General features: G+C 42.8%; 2 protein-coding genes across 2 annotated transcripts in view; one reads left to right on the top strand and one right to left on the bottom strand.

Annotated features, from left to right (window-relative positions):
- LOC311063661 (uncharacterized protein) overlaps positions 1–22,500 on the bottom strand; it is a 159,269-nt gene that overhangs the window by 127,489 nt on the left and 9,280 nt on the right. The window lies entirely within an intron of this gene.
- Positions 4,407–22,500, top strand: part of meis2b (Meis homeobox 2b) — a 28,733-nt gene continuing 10,639 nt past the window's right edge. The window contains exons 1-8 of the mRNA XM_084083192.1: positions 4,407–4,830; positions 5,339–5,556; positions 6,433–6,574; positions 7,122–7,172; positions 7,555–7,605; positions 8,278–8,424; positions 13,741–13,855; positions 21,678–21,817. Coding sequence (XP_083939318.1) covers positions 4,819–4,830; positions 5,339–5,556; positions 6,433–6,574; positions 7,122–7,172; positions 7,555–7,605; positions 8,278–8,424; positions 13,741–13,855; positions 21,678–21,817 — 876 coding nt within the window. The 5' untranslated portion in view covers positions 4,407–4,818. The remainder of the gene's footprint in view (positions 4,831–5,338; positions 5,557–6,432; positions 6,575–7,121; positions 7,173–7,554; positions 7,606–8,277; positions 8,425–13,740; positions 13,856–21,677; positions 21,818–22,500) is intronic.

Genomic DNA, 22,500 nt, shown 5'->3' with positions numbered 1-22,500 from the left:
ATTGGATGATGGGTGACAGTGCGACCAGAGCAGGCCAGCACTGAGGACGACTATAGGGGGAGGGGTGCACGTGTGTGTGCGTGTGCGTATGTGTGCGCATGGGTGCGCATGGGTGCGCATGGGTGCGTGTGTGCGCACACACAAAAAAGTGTTTCTTTCTGTGTAAGAATGTACAAGTGTGTATGTTTGTGTCTGTGTGTATGAGAGCATGATCATGTATATGTATGTTTGTGTGTGTGTGTGTGTGTGTGTGTGTGTGTGTGTGTGTGTGTGGGGGGGGGGGGGGGGGGGGGGTATGAGGAATAGGGTGGGTTGGGGGCTTGGGAGGGTGGCGTTGTTGGTGGAGGCTTGAAACGGTCAAGGATGCCCCCCCCCCCCCCCCTCTCTCTGGTGATGTGTTGGAGGACAAGGAACGATGATGATGATGCCTATACCGGCCGTGGCTGTATATGGTAATTTATTACATTTAAGACCAAGCTGACACCCTGAATCAGCCCACATTCAGATCATTGGTTGGCCGAGGTGGTGGGAGGGAGGGGGAGGCGAGGTGGGGGTGGAGGGAAGTAAACACAAAGGAGGAGAAGCACTAGCTGAGTAAACCGGAGAGGAGAGTCCGCGGAAATAATATGCGATGGTTGAAATTTTGCCTCAGGGCATGGTGCATGTTTTTGGCTGTTTCCATATAGTTAGTGTATTCATAATTCAAATATATGCCTTTAATAATTGACGAGTAGTACATATCAAAGGAAAGTGTGTATCTTTTTTATTTATTTTTAATCTGAAAAAAAAACATGCTATTTTCTTTTTTCTTGAGAAAATGTTCCATGTTTTTATTTTTATTTAAACAGAAAATGCTGTGTCTGGGAAAGAAGAAAGTTGATGAACTCTGAATATTACAGAACACTGAAATGAAACTGGTTGAATGGCGTAGCCTATAAACCAACAAAATGTACTTTTCTGAAGAAAAAAAAATGTTTAGGTTACTGAGCGTGTTCGTGTTGTTGTGTGTTAGCTTTTAAGTTAAGCTCTGTTTTGGGCTCACAATGCGACTATTCTCTGCAGCATTGTGAGCTTGTAGATCTGCTGTTGTTTTTGTTTCTATTTTTGATCATTATGACATAGGCCTACTGACAATGACATAGGCCTTTTTGTATAACTCATTGACTCAATCTCAAACCTGCAAACCAAGGCCTAAATATTTAGACATCTTTGATGCTTCCGGGACAGGGGTCTTCAACAGGAGGTCTGGGACCCCTAGGGGTCCTCAGAGTTACTACAAGGGTGCCGCCAAATCTTTGAGTGATTTTTCTTCTTTTTTTTTTACATTAACCACTTCAACCCTATAGCATCCCTATATTCTGAGGGAAACATTAGCCGAAAATAGCAGATCTACAAGCTACAAGGCTTGTATCTGCTATTTTCGGCAAAGAGGTTTGGTGTAGAAGAAAAAAGAGCAGTATATAGAGCCAAAGGTCAAGTTTACTAAGTGTTGAGGGTTTAAGTGGTTAAATGTTTGAAAATACACATTAACAAGAATCAAACTTTTTTATTTCTATTAATAGAAAAGATGTGTAAACAAACAAACAAACAAACAAACAAACAAACAAACAAACAATAAAACATGAATTTACACAACACTGATGATAGTGCTGTCAAACAACAAGTCAATGAAGCTATCTATGAAATCTATGAAAAGTTTAATCTGCAACACAATTTTATACAATATGTTGTAGGCGGGGGCCCCTGCTTCATCTCTCTCTTAGCTAAGGGGTCCTTGGCCTGAAAAACGTTGAAGACCCCTGCTCTGGAAAGTGTGCTTGTAATTATGGAAGCCACTAGATGGCAATGAAAGGCAGTCCATGCTTGGACTCAACACCAACTTGGCAACACAAAATTCACACTGCCTTTCAAACGTCAAGTTCACAATGTAGAGGCGTTCTGCTATTATCAAGGCGTGACTTACTCAACTATTGAACTGAGGCAATATGCCAACACAAGGCTAATCGCTTTGCCAAATCATGCCGTGACGTTATTCATAGCAATGTGATTCCATCCTGTTAAGCCTTTGGAGTTCTTCCAGGAATGTATCAGGCATATTTAAATAGTTATTTGAAACGGAAGCAACAGCCGATATTGGAATATCGATAGTGAAGAGGGTTTAATTTCTATCCTGGATGTGTGTGTGTGTGTGTGTGTCGGGGGGGGGGGGGGCATAATGAGTACTTTTACTGTTGTACTAGTATATTTCCATGCCAATACTTTTGTGCTTTTACTCAAGTAAATTCTGAATACAGGACTTGTACTTGTAACAGAGTACTGTAATATTGATACTTTTACTTGAATAAAAAACATGAGTAGCCTACACTTCTTCCACCTCTGCCTAGACCTATATCTGCCCTAAAGATAAGGCTATTCTTTTTTTGACGATTTACTCTTTTTGTGAATTCATATATTAGGCTAAGCTATGAAGAGGTCAGTTAACTTCATATGAAATAGTCGTTTTTATTTGACTGCTGATGTTGTCATGCTGTCCACTTTTGATTTCAGCATATCCTAAAGTTATGTCCCAAAGTCTAAGTGACAAGCTATAGGCCTGGGCCATAGTCCTACTATTTGTTCATAGGCCAGAATAAGAGAACATTGATCTATTAAAAACGCAGCTGTCTGTTTCAATTGGTTATAGTCACTACATTTCACACATTTGCATGGCACACTTTTTTTTTTATAGAGCCTTCAATATATTTGCTGTTGTTGTTTAACTAAACAGCATAAATAGATATTTTACATGGATTTTCCAATAAGGTCAGAATACGTAGATAGTCGCGGGTTAGAAGGAAACTTTATTAATTAGCGTCCAAGGCTGGGAATAAGGTTGCGCCGTCCAGCTGATGAGCGTCCAGCCCCAGCATATAGCAAAACATTCCAAACGTAGGTCTAATAGGCTATGCAATCACACGCACGCCCGTGGCTATTCCATCAGCTCGTCTGCATATAGGAGCTCATTCACTGGACCGTAAAATAACTTGAAATTATGCTGTTATACGAAGTTTGCTCTTGCTCACCGGTGCATATGATGCACACTGCGGCTGAACTTAGTTTCTGTCAGGTTCCTAAAATAGGCCCAACAATATAGGCCCAACCAAAGGACCATGAAACAAAGGGGACAGTTCAAACATTGATTTATTGCATAAATATAGCTTACACAGATATGGTTCGTGTTATTCGTGAATGTAATCTATGGTCATTCTGACTAACTTGTCAGTCATGAAAAAATCTATGTAGACTATATCAAAATATCAAACTCAAGCAGGCCTACTGATGTAAAAAGGGGTGTGTCATTCCTGTGGCTGAACAAAAAAAATGGCTTAATGTCAACTTGCTATACTTAGTTTTGTTGTATTATTGGTGTGTAGTAATACAGTAATACACTACATTGATGCAGTAATAGCCTAATACAAGCTCTCTGACAGTCCCTCTGCGTCACCAAGCGCCAATCCAATTAAAAGCAGCCGTTTTCAGTGCCCGATCTGATCCCATAACCGGGAGGAATGGTAGCGCTTTGATTGGTCAGTCGGTTGCCAGGCATACGCTATTGACAGCTTATAGCAAACTGTCAATAGCTTAGTCAGAATTCGACAATATAATGATGACGTTGATGAATCCAACAACATGTAGGCTATAGGCTATGACCACATTCAGGTTTACTATGAAACATTAATTGGAATTTGTTTTGTTTTGTTGTGTTGTGCTCATGGCCTAAACAATAGCAATTGCACACAATCATAAAAACAAAAAATAAATGAAGGGTTCACATTGAAAAGAGATGTATGCTCTCTTCGAGGTAAGCTATTGTTATATAAAATATATAACACATCAGTTATGACAGAATGTCCTCCTCCTTATTTATTTGTTTATTTATATTTAATTTCCCTCTGAGATCTTATAATTAAGAAAATTAAGAATTAGCTTACCATCTAACTTCAATGCTCTACTTAAAGGAGTACCTAGTTCACCCTAAAAATGACTATAAATTACACACCCCATGAAGCCTTGAATTCATGGAGATGTTTTTATTTTTTGTCGCATTCCTGAGTCAATCATTTGATGACCAGGTCATTGGTCTTTAGGAGATGAGTCAGTAGGCGAACATTTGATAGAAAATAAGTCATTTTTTGGGTGAACTACTCCTTTAATGAAACTCCATCTAGTGAAACTTGTTGTATTAGACCCAACCAGCCAATCACAGCGCGACCACCACCGTGGGGACTCTACGGGCTATGGGATGTAGCTACGGGGTGGGGGGGATTGGCTCATCAGCACCTATCGCTGATCACAGCAAGAGGAGGACCAGTCCTATAACCGCCCCTCACACTCAACCTGATCATCATTCGCCGGGTCGGAGCGCGCGAGGAGAGCCGTGGAGTGAACCGACGGGTTTTTAACTAATCGATTTACCACCGCAGGACAAGACAGGACAAGACAAGACAGGACAGACAGACAGGACAGACAACTCTCTCCACCCCCGGAACTAATATCAACAAAGTTATTACTGTGACAAGCTCGTCTTCTCGCTGCAAAGAGGACAATTAACTTCACGCAACTTGTCAACGCGCTTTATTACTGGAAGGAACACAACTCAATTGGTGTCTCTGGTGACTTATTGTAGTGTCGCCTGCTGCTGATTGATGCCACTTGGACAGACTGTAGGATTTTAAGGCTGTTTCTCCGGTGGATGTAAAAGTATTTTTGGGGGCGACACGTCGCTGCTGAACTACTTATCTATACCGTAGAGTGTTGTTGGACACTGCGCGCACGGGGATGGCGCAAAGGGTATGTGTGGAGTTTGTCCATTTATGAGATACTACTAGCCTACTGGGGTTTTTATCGACAAGACAGTGACATTAATATTAGGATAAAGTTGAACATTCATAAACAAATATTTTATGCCTCATGCCTTAAAATGATATATATACATATGTTGCTCTACTACAATTATCTGAAAACTTTAGTTGATAGTTACTTAGATTTATAGATAGATATAGATTTTGATTATTATTACAAAACATACATTACCCACTTCAGCCCTAAATATATATTTCGGCTCTTGTAGATCGGCTATTTTCAAAAGATCTTTTATACATTTTGAAGTGTGTATATATATATATATATATATATATATATATATATATATATATATATATATATATATATATATATATATATATATATATATATATATATATATATATATATATATATATATGTGTGTAATAGTTATAGGCCTATTACTCTCTCTGCACTTAAAAGTCACATGAGATGTTGAATGTTTTGACCGCAGTATGACGAGCTGGCCCACTACGGCGGTGTGATGGACGGTGTCGGTTCCATGTACGGAGACCCGCACGCGCCCCGGGCCCAGGTCCACCACCTGAACCACGGACCCCCGCCGCACCCCACGCAGCACTACGGTGCCCACGCCCCGCACGGCATCATGCCCACGGGCATGGGCAGCGCGGTGAACGACGCCCTGAAGCGAGACAAGGACCAGATCTACGGGTGTGTGTGTGTGTGTGTGTGTGTGTGTGTGTGTGTGTGTGTGTGTGTGTGTGTGTGTGTGTGTGTGTGAACTTTTTTCATGTCAAGAGAATGTGTGTTAAAAAAAATGAAATATCTAAATTATTCAAAATGTTTCAAATGTTTTCAAGATGTTTCTTTTTTAAATAGCAGATAAGCTCATAACGCTTTGCGTTGTGAGCTTGTATATAATAGGGTTATGGTTATGGTATAAAATAGGGTTATGGTCAAACTGATTTTGATGATGACATATTTTTCTGGGAACCCCCTGGAACCGCCCTCAATGATCCCTGGGGGTCCCTGGACCGCACTTTTAGAACCACTGACATAAACAGCAACACAATCAAATAGTCAGTGTTACTTTAATTCAAATTATCTCTTTCTTTTTAAAGGATTTTAATTCGTCTGGTTTTATGGACATTTATTGCTTTATAAAATGATATTAAACAAAAGGAAGTTTGGTATTAATGAATCATAATCGTGGTTGAAATTGAGTCAAATAGAAATATGGAAATTAACCACACTGCTGCTTTTTAGCTTCATCCAACTCAAAACACACACACACACACACACACACACACACACACACACACACACACACACACACACACACACACACACACACACACACACACACACACACACACACACACACACACACACACACAAAATAATAATCCTGAGTGTAAATTTAAAGTAAAATTTGAGCAGGATTACATTAAGACTCAGGGGACAGATTTTTATAAATGAACATCTTAAAATAATGGGCTTATTTTTTTTTAAAATGTTATCTGATAGCCTACAGGTTAATGTGTGTATAGGCATTAACAATGGCCCTTATCACCTGTGTGTTTCCAGCCATCCATTATTCCCTCTGCTCGCCCTGGTGTTTGAGAAGTGCGAGCTGGCAACGTGCACGCCCAGGGAGCCTGGTGTGGCGGGCGGGGACGTGTGTTCGTCGGACTCATTCAACGAAGACATAGCCGTTTTTGCTAAACAGGTTTGGCCTATAGGACTTTTTAAGCCTATTAATTTAAAGCCTACTTATTAGTAGCTACATGGCCTATAGCTGTAATAGGCCAATGGTTTCAAACTTATAAATGTCAAGTCTCCCTTTAACTCTGACACTAAACAAATACAACATTTGTATACAGAAGACTTGTAAGGGTCAATGGATACAGAATAGGTGGGCACTGGGGACATCTGGGCACCTCAATGTAAAATTGGCTATTTTGTTCAAAATGTATACAAATAAAATATTAGTTAAGTCATGTAAAGTGATGAGTATACATGAACACGCACGGTACATCATTAGACTTAATTTTATCCATCGACTTCTTAATTTTGACCCCGAGAGAGTCCCTGGAATCCACTTTGAAAACTGCTATATATAGGATATGACGGAGTCGCTTGCCCAAAAGAGCTGATATCAGCTCTTTTTGGCAAGTGAAAACACTTTTTTAATTTTTATATCTAGGCTACAATATGAAATTGTCACGTGGATGAGGCTCGAACACATTATAATTGTGCTTCTCTCTCTTTTATAGATTCGCGCAGAAAAACCTTTATTTTCTTCAAATCCAGAATTGGATAACTTGGTAAGTGTTCTTTTTGATTTGTTGTCATCGCATTATTTTTTATTATTTAGACTTTATGGTCATATATATTTTGTTTGTTTTTTTGTCTGTGATTTTGCATAATAATGTCATAATCGGCAGAGACAGGGGGGGGGGACTTAAAATGTAGCCCGTTTTGGCCTCTCTGCGGCGGGATGCGACATGCACACTTTGCCCGCGGGGCATATGCCTATTCCCCACAAAGCAGCCTCCAATTCTGAGAATGTCCACATTCAAATAAGAAAAGTGTAATTATCTATATCATGCTGATAAATCACATCTATGGGACATTTCGTCATTATTAAATGTGTGATTGAGGGGCAAATTAATTTCCGACTGACATCTTATCTCCTCTCTTTTTCAGATGATTCAAGCTATTCAAGTCCTACGATTTCATCTACTGGAATTAGAAAAGGTAAATATGATTTAAAACAAATACAACCGTATAGGCCTATTAGCCAGTTAATTGTATATTTTATTGGTGGCACTTTGTAAATCTCCAACCAATCATTCCTGTGACATTTATTGCTGCAGGCTATAAACTTTAATAGATTTATAAACTTACATTTATATAGGCCTACTTAACTTGTTCATGGTCGGGCCGTGAATCACAGCTTTACGGCAGTGGTTCTCAAACTTTTTCATGTCAAGGACCCCCAAATTGCACTTATTAGCCCGTGGACCCCCATTTGAAAAGATATTCCAGGGACCCGCATAAGAGAAGATTTTTACGGCTCTAGCAGTGATTCTCAACCATTTAAATTTCAGGGACCCCCAGTTTGACATGCATTAGGCTACGGACCCCCATGTAATGGCATTTCTATCTCCAAGACCCCAGTTTATATTCAATCAATGTTAATTTAACTCAGAGAGTGTAGTGTACACATGTAACCAAATGGACCCGTCAGGGTCCATTTGGTTACATGTGTAGGCCTACACTCTCTGAGTTACAGACCCATAAGGGTCCGTCCATTTGGTTCCTAACTACCTATCATGTAGCTGGAACTCCCTCAAGGACCCCTGGGGGTCCCCGGACCCCACTTTGAGAACCGCTCATTGGCTTACGGTATACATGAATGTTTCTCAGGTGCACGAGCTCTGCGACAACTTCTGCCATCGATATATCAGCTGTTTGAAAGGCAAGATGCCCATCGATCTGGTCATAGACGACCGGGACGGCTGCAAGTCAGACTTCGACGACCTTTCCGGGTCTTCCACGAACCTCGCAGAACACGTGAGTAGCCCTGTTGTCAGTGATATGACCGATGGAAATAAACGAACTGAGACAATCATACTTATCATAGTAGCAGTCTGACTCTGACAGCGAGTTATTCGAATGTCACTTTTTCTATAGGTCTGTATCTTGGTTTGATCAGGCGTAGACGATAGGTTTTTATTTAGGCCAAATTAAAACAATCGGAAAATGAATTGGGGGAAGTGCTTATATAACGTTTGTAGCCTAGCCAGGCCTACACCAGAGCAATTTGGAAAACAGGCCTATACCGAACGCAGGTAACATTAACTGTCTTTTAGTTTTATAGTGCAGTGGCTCTCAACCTTTTCAAACTGGGGACAGGACCCCCCCCCCCCCACACACACACACACACACACACACACACACACACACACACACACACACACACACACACACCTGGTTCCACAGATACATATTGTGAAAATAGCCGATCTACAACTCACAATGCAATGCGAGGCATTGTGAGCTTGCCTTGTAGTTAACCTTGTAGTCACAATTTTTGCCTCTTTCATATTTGACAATTTGTCCAATGTTTGACCAGTTTTTAATAGTATAGTTTTATGATGTAGCAATGCATTTGTTTTATTAGGTATTAAAAAGGTCTTAAAAGTCCTTAAATTGTCACTTTACTGTCATCTGGGGACCCCCCCCCCCCCCCCCAAAAAAAAATCATGTGGGGTGTCCCGACCCACAGGTTGAGAACCACTGTATTAGTGCACCTGCAGAGGCTTTCCAAGGGCCTGTCTCATAAATCTTGTCGTGGTGTTTTATTATTCCGTTTGTATGTGTAGGCCTATATCCTACAGTAGCCTATTGCGTATATTCTACCCACCATCAGCCATAGGCTACTTTGTTTTCTCAATCCCCTTACAAAAGTAACTAGGCTTGTGTTGTGGAGCGACTATTAAATTCCTAACTCTAGCATAATGAGGAATTCGCAAATTCTGCCCTGCATGGAAATAGCCCACGTGACGTGACCCCCGTGGTCACGCGCATACAATTTCCATATTTAATTTAATTTAATAGCGGCCAATGCGCGCTCGTACAAAAACAAATGATACATCATTAGTCTAGCCAAATCAGTAGGCTTGCAAAAGTCTGGTGAAAGTTTGGTGAAAGTCCATTGATTTATGGCGACGTGTTGGTGTTGTAGCCTCAGGCTAATTGTGTTTGCTGTTTGATGGCTGGTGTGTCTTGCTGAGAGCCTGCTTGGACCACCGTATGAGACCCTTCATTAGGCGCTATGTTGGCTCTTTGTTTGAGAGCAATCAAAAGATGGGCACCTCAGTATTGTATAAATGATATTTTATATGGGAAAAAATACACAGAAGAATATTTCGACCTATGGTAAATAGTTTGTGTGGAATTCTAAATCGTTGATATGCATTGTAAAGTTTTCAAGTGTGAAGGCGATGATGGCAAATTGGCAATGAACATGACAGACATAGTGATGGGGGTAGTGATGATGATGATCTCAATGATTTTGAGGATGGTGATGATGATGATGATAGGGAAGATTGTGTTGAGGATGAGGTTGGGGACAAACAATATAATAGACGTTATGATGTTGATGTTGATGATGATGATGATGATGATGATGATGATGAAAAGGAAGAAGTTATGATTCATCTCGGTGTAAAGTGCAGCTGCAGCTGTCATTGTTGTGTTTGGCCTGTTTGTATACTTTGTTGTTGTATGACGGCATCTCACGGCAAAAATAGCTGATCTAAGGCTTGTGGAGCGACTATTTTCTGCGAGCCAGAGTATAAAATTAAGCTCTCTATGAGGATGATTAATTTCAGTGATGTGGGCTTGGTGTGTCAGGGCCTTAAAGTGCAGCTGCAGCTGTCACTGTTGTGTTTGACTCAACTGTTAAGCCAATAGGATTATTATTGCTTGTAAGGAGGGAGTCTTTGTCTGCTCCTTACACCCTGCTGTGTCTTTTACATTACGCTCTTCCTTTTTTCTGCACCTCCACTCATTAACAAAGTAGCAAATTGAGATGCTGATTCATTGTTGCAGTGCAGAAGTGTGAGGGTGGGTTATGTAAATATTAATACAATGAGCCGCTGTCCATTTGGCAAGCCAGAACTCAGAATGGTTGTTGAACTGTTGAACTGTCAACTGTTGTTGTGTTCAAATTGTATAATTTAATTGAAGACATTTGTTCCCAAATAAGCTGTTAGAAAAAAGACGCATTGACAAAGGGCTTCTTAAAACACAGTTATATGAGAACCTTTATTTTAGAAAACCTATAGAACCACATTAGAATCTGGTAAACTAAACTTTCAAAATATATTTCCCAATTACAAAACACATTTGTTATGTAGACTAGGCCTATGTGAGCCTTAGAAATAGCAAGAGAACATAGCAGACCTACAAGCTCACAATAGCAGTATGAATCAGGCTTTAGTTTAAAGCAGCACTATGTAACTTTTCTCTTCTACGCCGGATTTGAACCTGGTTTCTGGGTTCGGTGCTGACATGTTTACCATTGAGCTAATAGAGCCTGCCTACTTGCTCAGGGGATAAATTTAATCTTCACCATCAGTTCAAAATTCGAGTCAGATCCTGTGTAATGGTGAGACATGACCTTCGACACCATCTAAATGTCTCAATAGCAGAGCAGGGAGACAAAATACAACCACCCCAATTAAGTTATATTGTATTAATATACTCTCTCCTGTGGGTACGGAGGGAGGGATTTTATTAATTAAAAAAAGTCACATAGTGCTGCTTTAACTCATTATGGACCTCATGGGTCAATTTCGAGTTAAAAATAACACTCCATTGTGCTGTGTGCTGGTTCTCCTGTGATGCTTTCCTCCTATACCTGCTGTGGATGCACAGCACTCTGCAGGGTACAAAGACATGAACGTTAGCGGCTGGCTGCATGTGCAATAGGATTTGGATGTATCGCTCAGTGATTCTCAACCCTTTTCGTTTCAAGGACCCCCAGTTTTATATAGCCCATGGACCCCCCATTTGATGCTATTTTTTATCTTTGGGTTACCAATCTACACGCTGAAATCCTCAGTGTTCATTTGACTCTGAGAGCGTACAAATGGAACCGAATAGAACATGAGGGCATTTGGTTCTCTGTATACTCTCAGAGTTTCAGGCCTAGTATGGGTCCATTTGGTTCCTAACTATCAATCATTTAGTTGGAACCCCCTCAAGAACCCCCTGGGGGTCCCTGGACCATGACAACCAGTGTACTATAGGTGATGGGGTTGTGGGGTCTAACAGCGGGTTAACAGTGACGACTGCGAAGAGTCTTGTTTTATGTAGTAGACAAGAGTGTCTCCCATTGTCTATGCCGACCTCTCAATGAAGCACACATCCCAATTATGTTGAATAATGATTATAATGAAATATAATACTTTCTTTGTAAAGTATTTTCTTGTTTGGCTCTTTTTTATGAACGATGATATATTATGCCCTCATTCATGGTCTTGGATATTATCACAACATGGTTGGTCTACTCTAGTTGGTTATTGACCATTCTCTAAGTACAAGGTCAGAGATTCGATACCCACAACTTATGTCCATCAGCAGTCACACGTCCACTAAAGTTTCCTTGAGTGAGACTCAGTCCTTGTACATTGCACCATATCTGCAAACTGTCAGCTAAATGTATAAAAGTGACTGTAACAACACAATATTGTCTCATAATGTGCGTTTTCCCTCCATAACAAAGTCTAGCTTCTTAAGCTGAATGAATTATACTCCATTGCACGTCAGTGTTGCTTGCCGAAAACAACTGATGTTTTAGGCAAGGGACACTGTTGTTCTGCGGAATATAAATGAGACTTTATGGTCATCCCCTGTTGTATGGTACAGTAATTGGAACTCTAAATTGTTAATAGTGAATCTAGCACCTAGGTAATGGTCCTCTTGCTGTGCCATTATAACATACCCCAGAGCTTAGAGTAATAAGAGCCGCTTTGATTTGATGGCACCCAAGGCATTCCCTTTTATTTAGGCTATTTGCTTTGTTATTGGAAATACGTGTTGTGCACATTTGAATAGCCATCGTTCCTTGGTGGTCTGCTGCAGCAGCGCCTGCATGTAATTTTAGTGATCCACAAATTAAAGCTTATTCCACTTTCATATAAAGAGCATCAGCTAAATGCCAGCCTGTATAATGTTACTAACCTAAGTCATTTTCTTAATTTCTTCACCTCCCCAACACAAAATCTCCCATCTAGACCCACACAAATACAGTATACAGTGTCGACGATACACGTACATTCCAGGTAATTGGATTCTAACAGATGGGGCGTTGGGTAATAAGACCTTCATTAGCTTGATAAACGCGGAAACACATGGCACCTCCTTGAATAGCCGTGCACCGTGCACACAGAGAAGTTGTAATTACTGTGCGCCTGGCTGAAGAAAAGGAGGGACTGTGGTCGAGAGGCCTCCATTCACACTGTGCCATTGTCCCCTGTGCTTATTCCTGTCATTTGCCGAGCTCTTCATTTGATGACCATACGGCAAACAGCTGACGCAGGAGAGCTTGAAGAGGGAGAGATGCTTGTTTGGCTTGGGGCTTATGGCCGTTTGAGTGCCCTGGCACGATGGTGGTACCGATATATAGGGAGGGACGTCCACAGTCCTTGGTCACAGAACAGGACAGGACATCGGAGGGTTCACACATAGCTTCTAAATCAGAACTGGACTTTGGCTTATCAAGCTTTAGCAACGCTAAACTGCACTCTTTGAGTATTATTGGTTTAAAGCTCTTCCTCAGAGAAAATGGTAATGGTGCTTTTTGTCTGTTATTTGTTCAATTATTCTTTTTTGATATCCCTCTCATGTTGTTACTATGTTCATATTTACCTTGTCCATTTGGCAAGCATTGATTAATGCTTGTTTGTGGCTTTATGAAACTGTACAATGGATCTCTGTGTGGTTTTATAACATCTATTATTGACTGTTGTTCATCTATTTTCACTACTCTCTCTCTTTCCCTCTCACCCAATCCTTCTTCTCTTCTCTTCTCTTCTCTTCTCTTCTCTTCTCTTCTCTTCTCTTCTCTTCTCTTCTCTTCTCTTCTCTTCTCTTCTCTTCTCTTCTCTTCTCTTCTCTTCTCTTCTCTTCTCTTCTCTTCTCTTCATTTCTTCTCCATTTCTCTGTCCTCTCCTCTGCCCCCATCTCTCTCTTCCTCTCACCTTCTCTTCCACTCTTGTTTCCTGTATCTGGTATCTCCTGGTGTGTGCGGACCTCTCCCTGACCCCTAACCTCTGACCTCTCCCTCTCTCTCTCTCCCTCTCTCTCTCTCTCCCACAGAACCCTGCTTCCTGGCGGGATATGGATGACACTCACTCCACACCCTCCGTGGGCACCCCGGGACCGTCCAGTGGGGGACACGTCTCCCAGAGTGGAGACAACAGCAGTGAACTCGGTAAGAGTGAAAAGAGAGACAAAACCCCACCGTACCTCCTGTGTTCTCCCTCCTTCCATATCAAAGGTCTGACTTATGAGTGAACTCCCTCGCCACGGCAAAGAGCCATGCCAGGGTTTTTCTTAATCTCCTGGACCCCAATCTACACATTGTTAGATTTAACTATGAGTGTACAAATGGAACCGTAAGGCTCTAATTTGGTTTCATTTGTACACTGTGAGTTACAAATGAAATTTCATTGAGTTACAGACCCGTAAGGGTCCATTTGGTTCCTAACTATCAATCATTTAGCTGGAGACCCCCTGGAGCCCCCCTAAGGACCCCTGGAGGTCCCCCCGGACCTCACATTGAGAACTTGCTGCCTCCTCCCATATCAAAGGTTTGACTTATGAGTGACCTTTTTCTCCAAGGCAAAGAGAGGCATGCCTGGGGGTTTGTATGGGGGACCTTTCTTTTTTCTTCAGGAAAGTCATGCAGTTATCTCACCTGATAGTTTATCTTGCAGTAATTATACTGATTAAGAAGGTAATCTAAGGTCTGGTTAAGGAACCATTGAGAGTAGCTCCTCAAGGCATTGCCTCGCAAGATAAATAAATACCTGAAGACCTGACCTGCCGGTGTTGAGGAGAAACGTTGTAAGGAATCTAGCATACAATCTTTATTTCCCTGCTACACTGACATCTGTGTATTTCTTTTTAAAATAATGAGCCTCAGCCCAATAGCCTTGTAGATCTGTCAAGGCAAAAAGTACCATGTGAACATTCAGTTCAAATAAGAAGAAAAAAAGAAATCTCAACATTGCATTTACGTGGCTTTGACTGTAGTAGGAGCACATGGTTTTATAGTGGGCATTCAGATTTGCAACATTGGCTTTACATTTGAGCTTCTTTGGTGACAGGTCAGTTAAAGGTAATTAAGAGATTTTGTGTGAGTTCATTGAAGTTGGCCTGATTGGTCAGTTATCAGTATCAGCTGCTGCTTTGTTTCTGTGATTGGGGCCCAGCCCATGGCTTTGTGTGCTGTCCCCATGTGTTGTCCCTGCAGGTTAAATGTGATTTCTGATGTGCTAATTGGAGCCTGTGAGGGTTTTATGACTTGTTTTTGTTTTTCTGTGCTATGAACCGCAGTAAAAATAGAATGGACTTTAAAGCAACTTTCCACCCTTAGCCCATCAGGCATCAATGGCCGGGGCGCTGGCGAGAACAATAGGAGGATGCTTTTTGCAAGACAAGAGAATCTCGATGGAGGGATTAAGGGCAACAGTCAGAAAGAGATCAAGACACAGCTCTTTTGCTTTGATTTTAACATTGTGTTTTTTCAAAGATCTGATCTCCACCCCAGTTCATTTTCATTGAAAGTGTTTTGTTTTGTTTTGTTTGGTCTTGCTGGTACACAGTGGTTCCCAGTGTTAAATGTACCCATTTGTAACTCAAAATAATCCAAATGGACCCTTAACTCGGGTCCAAATGGACCTTTATGAATCCATTTGGGCCCCAGTTAAAGGGAATGTATGTTATTTGTGTATGTTCAAATAAGTGTTAAATAGCTCTATATTATGATAGCAAAGATTGCCATAGAGTGTGTGTTCAGTAACAGTCTCTCAAGCTCTTTAGTAAACAAAAATATACACATTTTATCCAATCAGGAGAGAGCTGATAAATTGTCTTTGTGGGGATAAAATGTGAGTGGATAAAATTGGTATCCCCATGTAATCTTCTGTTTACTAAAGAGCTGGACAGATAAGGGGGATCTCTGTTACTGAACAAACACTCTAAGCAATGATTACTGTCAGGATATATAGATTTTACTTTTCAACAAAACTTTTCTCTTTTCTTTTTTTGTTATTACAAAAAACATATCACTTACAGCCCCTTTAAATGAGATGTGTGTGTATACTGTGTATACTTTAAGAAGTCATCCTTGAGTACATGGTCCCCAAATAAGTATGCTGAAAGAGGCAGAGCTGAGAAAAGAGGGGCACAGTTTGAATAGCTTCTTTCCTTTAGGCTTTTTTTAAACAACAGAGAGGGGAAAAACCCAAGGTCCCTGCCCTTTTGACCTGAGGAGAGAATGCATAGAGGACAGAGGGGGGGTGAGTAGAAGACCTCCTGTGGGTACGGAGGGACAGAGCAGTTGATGTATTGAGAAACAAAGGAGAAGAGGAGGTCAGAATGATCACAGCTCAGCCTGGTGGGCTAGTAGGATACACCAGCATGCTACCTGCTGGCTTCTCCCTGGGTCTTCTCTGCTTCCCGCTTCCAGCCTATTCGCATGCTAGAGGAGCAAAACAGAGGATATGAATGGGAAGAATGGCGAGTCACTGGTTCAATCATGGTAATCCCCCTTTGGTATAGATAAATGTCATGGAAAATAGCGGTCTTCAAAGCAGGAATATTCAACTAAACTTGTGCCTAACCAAACATAGCTTTCATGACATTATATGCAGTTGACCGGGGTCACGCATGGCTCTATAGGTCCCCTTCTTTTCTTCGGTCTACACCAAATATCAGAAAATAGCTGATCTACTACAATGTTTATTTGAACCGGGCTCTCCCTTCTAATTGACATCTAAATAACATTCAAGTTGAGAATGTTATTTAGATATCATGTTCCTTAGACAGAACCTTGATTCCATTTTTAGCTGGTATCCAGTTTCTTTGAAGCACTACAGTACATAGTTGCTTTGCACTTAGTACGTGATTATTTTTACCCTCTCGTTTGTTGACTAGCGTTCATGCCCTTTACTCTGAATTTGCACTTGTAAATCACTCTGGATGAGAAGATCTCCTAAATTGTAAATTGTTAAGTGATAAAATCGCTTAACATAGCAGGGAAAGGACATGCCAGGTACAAACATTGTCAGTGGTGTCTTACGTTAGCAATAGCAGGCCTGGCTTTAGATATTCCTAAAGGTCTTCAAAGCACCTGCTACATTCAGTTGGAAGGCCTCTATAGTCTAAAGGTCATTAGTCATGCCTTCCTAGGCAGATAAAACCTTTCTAAATCCACTGCCCAATCTTATTGTGACCGCAAAGTGGTGGCATTGTGGTTTCACTTCAAATATCCCCACACATACTCTCACGAGATTGGAGGATACTTCCGGCTTCGTGGTTTCAACCTATCGGCTGACCACAGCGCATGTTGTTGCCACTTATGGTTATGGCCGCCCATTCACCGGGGAGCTAACCAACAGGCTTATACCGTGTTTAGGCTTGCTGCCTTGTAATCTGTGTGATATGCAGATGGGCTGTCTTTGATACCTCAGCCCCCAGGAGGACTGTCGATTGGCCGTGGCTTAAGGGGCTGAGTTATCTAAGGAATGTTTGGGATGGGGGAGGTTGGTTGGCTGGGGAATTTGGGGGTTGGAAGAAGGCTTTGAATGCCCGTCACAGAGGCATGACATAAAACAAAAGAGAGCCGAGTGGGACTTGCAAAGAACCTGTTTAAAAATGTAAAAAAAACAAGCCCAGAATGTTGCAATCAGGATGTGTTGCATCTTTCCGTCACATCCGGAGGACGCAGGGGCGGGGCGGAATGCAGTTGCCGAGTTACGGCAACATACCAGTGACATCACAACCCAGTGGCATTGCAGGCTAAATGTGCATTTAGAATATGTCCTCCCGGTGGGTCATCAGAAATAAGAAAGAAAGGGGGAGGGAGGAGAGAGAGTTGGGAGGGGGGGGGGGGTAGACAGATGGAAAGGTGGAGGTGGAGGGTGAGCGACAGAGCGGTGCAACACAAGTGAAAACATAGTCCGCGAGAGAGAGAAAGCGAGAGAGAGAGGGTGAGAGGAGAGAAACACGGAGCAATTTACGATTACGAGAGTATGACAAAGAGAGAGCGGTGGGGAGAAGAGACAGATCACACGAGAGAAAGAAAGCAAGAGTGGACGTTGTTAGATCGAGAAACTGCCGCCACCAGTTCCAAATCAATAGGATCCGCTGCATACAACCAAACTCTCATAATCTCCCCATCAGTCTCCTGGCACAGAGAGGACGTCATCGTGTGTCTGTCCTGGAGACATTCCAGGCTGCTCCTCTTAGCAGCCGTGTGCCTCGTGCGTAATGAGGGGAGGGGCTGGCAGGTGTCAGAAGTGATGGATCAGGGCCCATGCAGAGCTCATTAGACAGGCTGCGATGGCTTTGCATCACCAGTGCAGCCCGGGGTACGGCAATCAGTTCTGCTAGCCACTTTGCACCCGCCCCGCAGCCTCGCAGACCACGGCATCCTCCGCCGGCGCTCGGCTCGGCTCAATCCGGGGATCTGAAACCCACCCGAACTCACACCTCCATCGTATCATCCTCGTAAAAAACCCTAAACCCAGGCAGGCATCAGCGTTCCGTGTCACGCCATACCCAAGTTAACCGTCGACTTCTAGATGACTGAATGGGGGCTCCAGTAAAAAAAATGCCAGTTGAAAAAGAAAAAAAAATATTAAAAAAATAAAAGGAACAAGAAAGTGGAGGAAGAAAGCGATAAGCTATATGAGAGACTCGTATTTCATATCTTTGGGTGCTGTTTTTTTTCTTTTTCTGAGCCCCGAGGCGATACTCCAGCCCTCCCTGAGGCAGTAGACAACCCCCCCATACTCACACATCTCCTTAACCAACCCCCCCTCCTCCTCTGTGTCACGCGTGCAGACACTGGGGCAGGCAGGCAAGCCAAGCAGAGGGGGGGGTTCTGACTTTGAGAGTGCATCGTCACACACTGGCTTAGATTGGGCCCGAGTTGCCAGGGAGCAGTCAGAAGCGATTAGCGTAGCGCGGTATCTGCCCTGCGGCCTTCCCCTCTCTGGAGGAGAAGGAACAAGACGGGATGAGAGAGAGAAAGAGAGAGAGAGCGCGCGCGAGAGAGAGAGAGAGAGAGAGAGAGGTGGACAGGGGTGGGCGAGGGTGAGTGAGGGGATAGAGCAGAGTGGCTGCCTTAGATATAATTAGGCAGAGTGGACGAGTCGTGTTTGTTCTTTCTTTCTTTCTGTCTTTCTTTCTTTCTTTCTTTCTTTCTTTCTGTGATTCTTTTGATCCCTTTTAATCACATTCCAAACCCATAGTTGTTTTTGTAGATCAAGTGAGTTCTGGGTTCACATCAACATTTGTATTCATAGATCAAGTGAGTTCTGGGTTCACATCAACATTTTTATATATACCATACATATAACACAAAATCTAAAAATCTGGATCCATTTAATCCACTTTTTGGTGATTGGAATTGTGTTGATAACATCTACCCAACAACATAAATAATAATAATAATCTATCCCCTGTCTTCAAATGGAGTTCATATATTGTCTGTTTTTGCGTTAAATGACCTGACCCGGTTATGTAAAAGTATAACTAAATTACAGTTACAAGTGGCGCCACAATGAAGAAACATAAGTGTGTTCTTATGCAACGTACACAGTGTCCACTGTGTATAAAAGAGCACCAGTAAATACATAGCTTGGGTCGAGACATAGTCGAGAAGTAAACCCTCCCTGACATACAGCGTAGAGACAACTTCAACCCCATTGCCCTGTCCTTGACTGGAACCTGGGCTCACCATCCGTCAAGACTCCCACCATAGCCCCCTCCCCACCGCCATCGCCAGGCCCCCTCCTCCCGACCCCGACGACGCATTGCGCATCCTTTCTAATGTCAATATTCATTAGCTGAAATATTTATGCATGAATATGGCGCCGTTTGATTGATGTATACCCAAAAACAAAAAGACACGCCGGGGCAAATCTTAAGAAAAGTAGGGTTCCTGTCCCTCCCTGGGGGCGGAGTTTCTCAGATGCATTATTCACAGTGCCCTCCAGGCAGGCTTTCAAGGGTTCTCTGCCCTCGGGGCAAGAAAAATAACCACCACTGTTAAAAGTAAATCATCTTTGGCTGATGCACAATTAATGTGCAGAGAGGGAGGGAGGGAGGGAGGGAGGGAGGGAGCGAGATAGAAAAGAGAGTGAGAGGGATGCAGAGAGAGACAGAGAGAGAGAGAGGGAGAGAACGGAGTGCTCCTGGCATGCTGAGTGAGAGATGGGGGGAGAGGGAGAAAAGAGAGAGACCAGCCTAGAGACACGGCGGGAGAGAATTAGAGAGAGAGAGAGATGGAGAGAACGCGAGGGGCGGAAATCTGTGTTTAAAGGGAGCTTGCTGCCTTGATGTGTGGAAGGCTTCCTACAGGAATCAAACGAGGACACCATGCTAATGATGAGAGGGAGCTCTCTGCATGATCCTGTGCCATAGAGTAGACAAGGTGTGTGTGTGTGTGTGTGTGTGTGTGTGTGTGTGTGTGTGTGTGTGTGTGTGTGTGTGTGTGTGTGTGTGTGTGTGTGTGTGTGTGTGTGTGTGTGTGTGTGTGTGTGTGTGTGTGTGTGTGTGTGTGCGCAGTGCCCTGCCCCGCTTTCAGCATCAAACACAGCAGGGTGTTTGTTGTCTCCGCGGCAAGGTTTTTGAGTTTGTTATTGTGTTTGCCTTCTCTCTCTTCTCTTCTCTTCTCTCTCTTTCTTTCATAATTTTCTGTTTTTATTTCTTTCATGATTTTCTGTTTTTCTTCCTCTCTTTGCTCTCTTTACCCCCCCCCCCCTCCCTCCCTCTCCGACCCTCACTTTCCCTATAAGGAAATCATTAGTCCTATTTCAAACAGTGGGGGCGGATAAATAAATAAGAGGGCTCGCGGAGGCTGCATGCTCAGGCCCCCGAGTCCAGCCGGCCGTGGTTTTGAATGTTCATTATTTCCTGTCAGGGCCGCGTGGCGGCTAACCCCGCAAGTCATTACCTCATGTCAAACGCGGCGGCTCAGATTGAATTAATAGCTCTCGGTTTAAACTCCTCTTCATTATCCGACCGCGGTGGCCAGCGACTGAGGAAGAGGTTGAGGCGAGAGAGGTGTAGAAGAGCCCTTGCTGACTGTGTCACATAGAAGCACATAGAAGCACACTCATGCACGCACACACAAACAAAAAAATGTCTTACCACACACACACACACACACACACACACACACACACACACACACACACACACACACACACACACACACACACACACACACACACACACACACAGACACAGACACACACAGTCAGTACACAACTACTGTGTGAGTTAAACTTCCGACCTCACGCCAAGCTCCCTCCATTCGATATGTGTTTATGGGGGATGTAAGCACTTAGTAAATGTGATTTGATGTGACTAGACAGTAGAGTACCTTTGCCTTCAGAAGACATGTTAGTGGGAAATGCTTACTGCGCAGGCTGAGACGTAGCATGATGTTAGAATGTCCCCCCATGACTTTCCTTGTCCTTTACCTTGTCCTTTATCTTCGCCCTGCAGCCCTAATATTGACCTACTGTATATACAGTAACTGGACCTGTGACCTTTCTGTTATGGAATATTGTATAATGACTGAGCCGCCAATATCAATGTAATTGTTTTTTCTTTTCCTTGATTTGCTTCGCTCAATCCCTCCCAGTTTGAACCTTCAGTTTTAATGGTGTAAACTCTGAAGAAGACGCTTTGTGTTGAAACATCAGTGTTTGTTCAATAAATTGCATTGCGGCTACGCGTTTGTGCAACTTCTTTTTTTTCTGGGGCGCACTCCTTTCCTTTCTGTTATAATACAGTGAAATACTTGTGCTCTATATCTCTCTGCCTAACACTAAGAACACCCCCCCCCCCCCCGCCCCCAAAGAAAACATTACAGACCTAAATAGATTGTGTACGCATAAATATTATGAAGTTGTGGTAGTTCTGTGCCAGTCATTTTGCTGCTTTTCTCCCTCCACTAACATGACTTCTCTCTCTCTCCCGTTGCTATCCCCTCTTCCTCCGCCGGTTCCCAGGAGACGGTCTTGACAACAGCCTAGCGTCGCCGGGCACGGGGGACGAGGACGACCAGGACAAAAAGAGACAGAAGAAGCGGGGAATCTTTCCCAAAGTGGCCACGAACATCATGAGAGCGTGGCTCTTCCAGCACCTCACGGTGAGGAAAATGTCCGCCAGCGGCTTCTCCGTCAATGCAAACAGTTTGAAACGATGCCTCTTGCCTCGCGCTGTGGTTTGCTCACCCCCCATAAAACAAAACATCTCGAGACGAAAGTTCGTCTTTGTTCCATTGTATGTGAATGGAGCAAAGAACAACTTGTGCCTGAAGACATTTTGGGGTTTTTTGTTTTGTTTTGTTTTGTTTTTTGGGGAAACTCGACCCAGGATTTTACAAAAAGCCCTCTGTTCTGAATCGGGTGTGACCGATTCACACGTTTGAAAGTGGGAGGCCGAGTGAGTTCCCCATACAGAGTTGAACCTTTTTCATCGGAGGCCCAAAAGACACCGCCATTTCTATCTCCTTGCTTTTCCCTCCTTTCTCTCCTTCTCTCGCTCTTAGATGTATTATAACCCCTTGCTTGTTTAGTTTGTAAAAGGCCCATGCACACAATGTCCTGCACAGGCAATAATCCTTTCCTCAAAAAAAAGAAAAAGAAAGAAAAAACAACCTTTTTAGATTTTTTTTTCCAGTTGGGGAAAAGGGAGGATAATTGAATTATCCTCTCTCTCCCTCCCCGTCTCCTTTTCAGGTCTAATTTGTTAAGCACAAGTGTTTGCTGGGGCAGGATGTGCCTGTGAGAAGTGAGTGAGAGGGGTGGGGGCTTTGGACCCTCTGAAAAG

This window comes from Gymnoscopelus microlampas, assembly GCF_963454915.1.
Source record: "Gymnoscopelus microlampas genome assembly, chromosome: 16".
Taxonomy (NCBI): Eukaryota; Metazoa; Chordata; class Actinopteri; order Myctophiformes; family Myctophidae; genus Gymnoscopelus; species Gymnoscopelus microlampas.
This window is presented reverse-complemented; position numbering and strand designations above follow the sequence as displayed.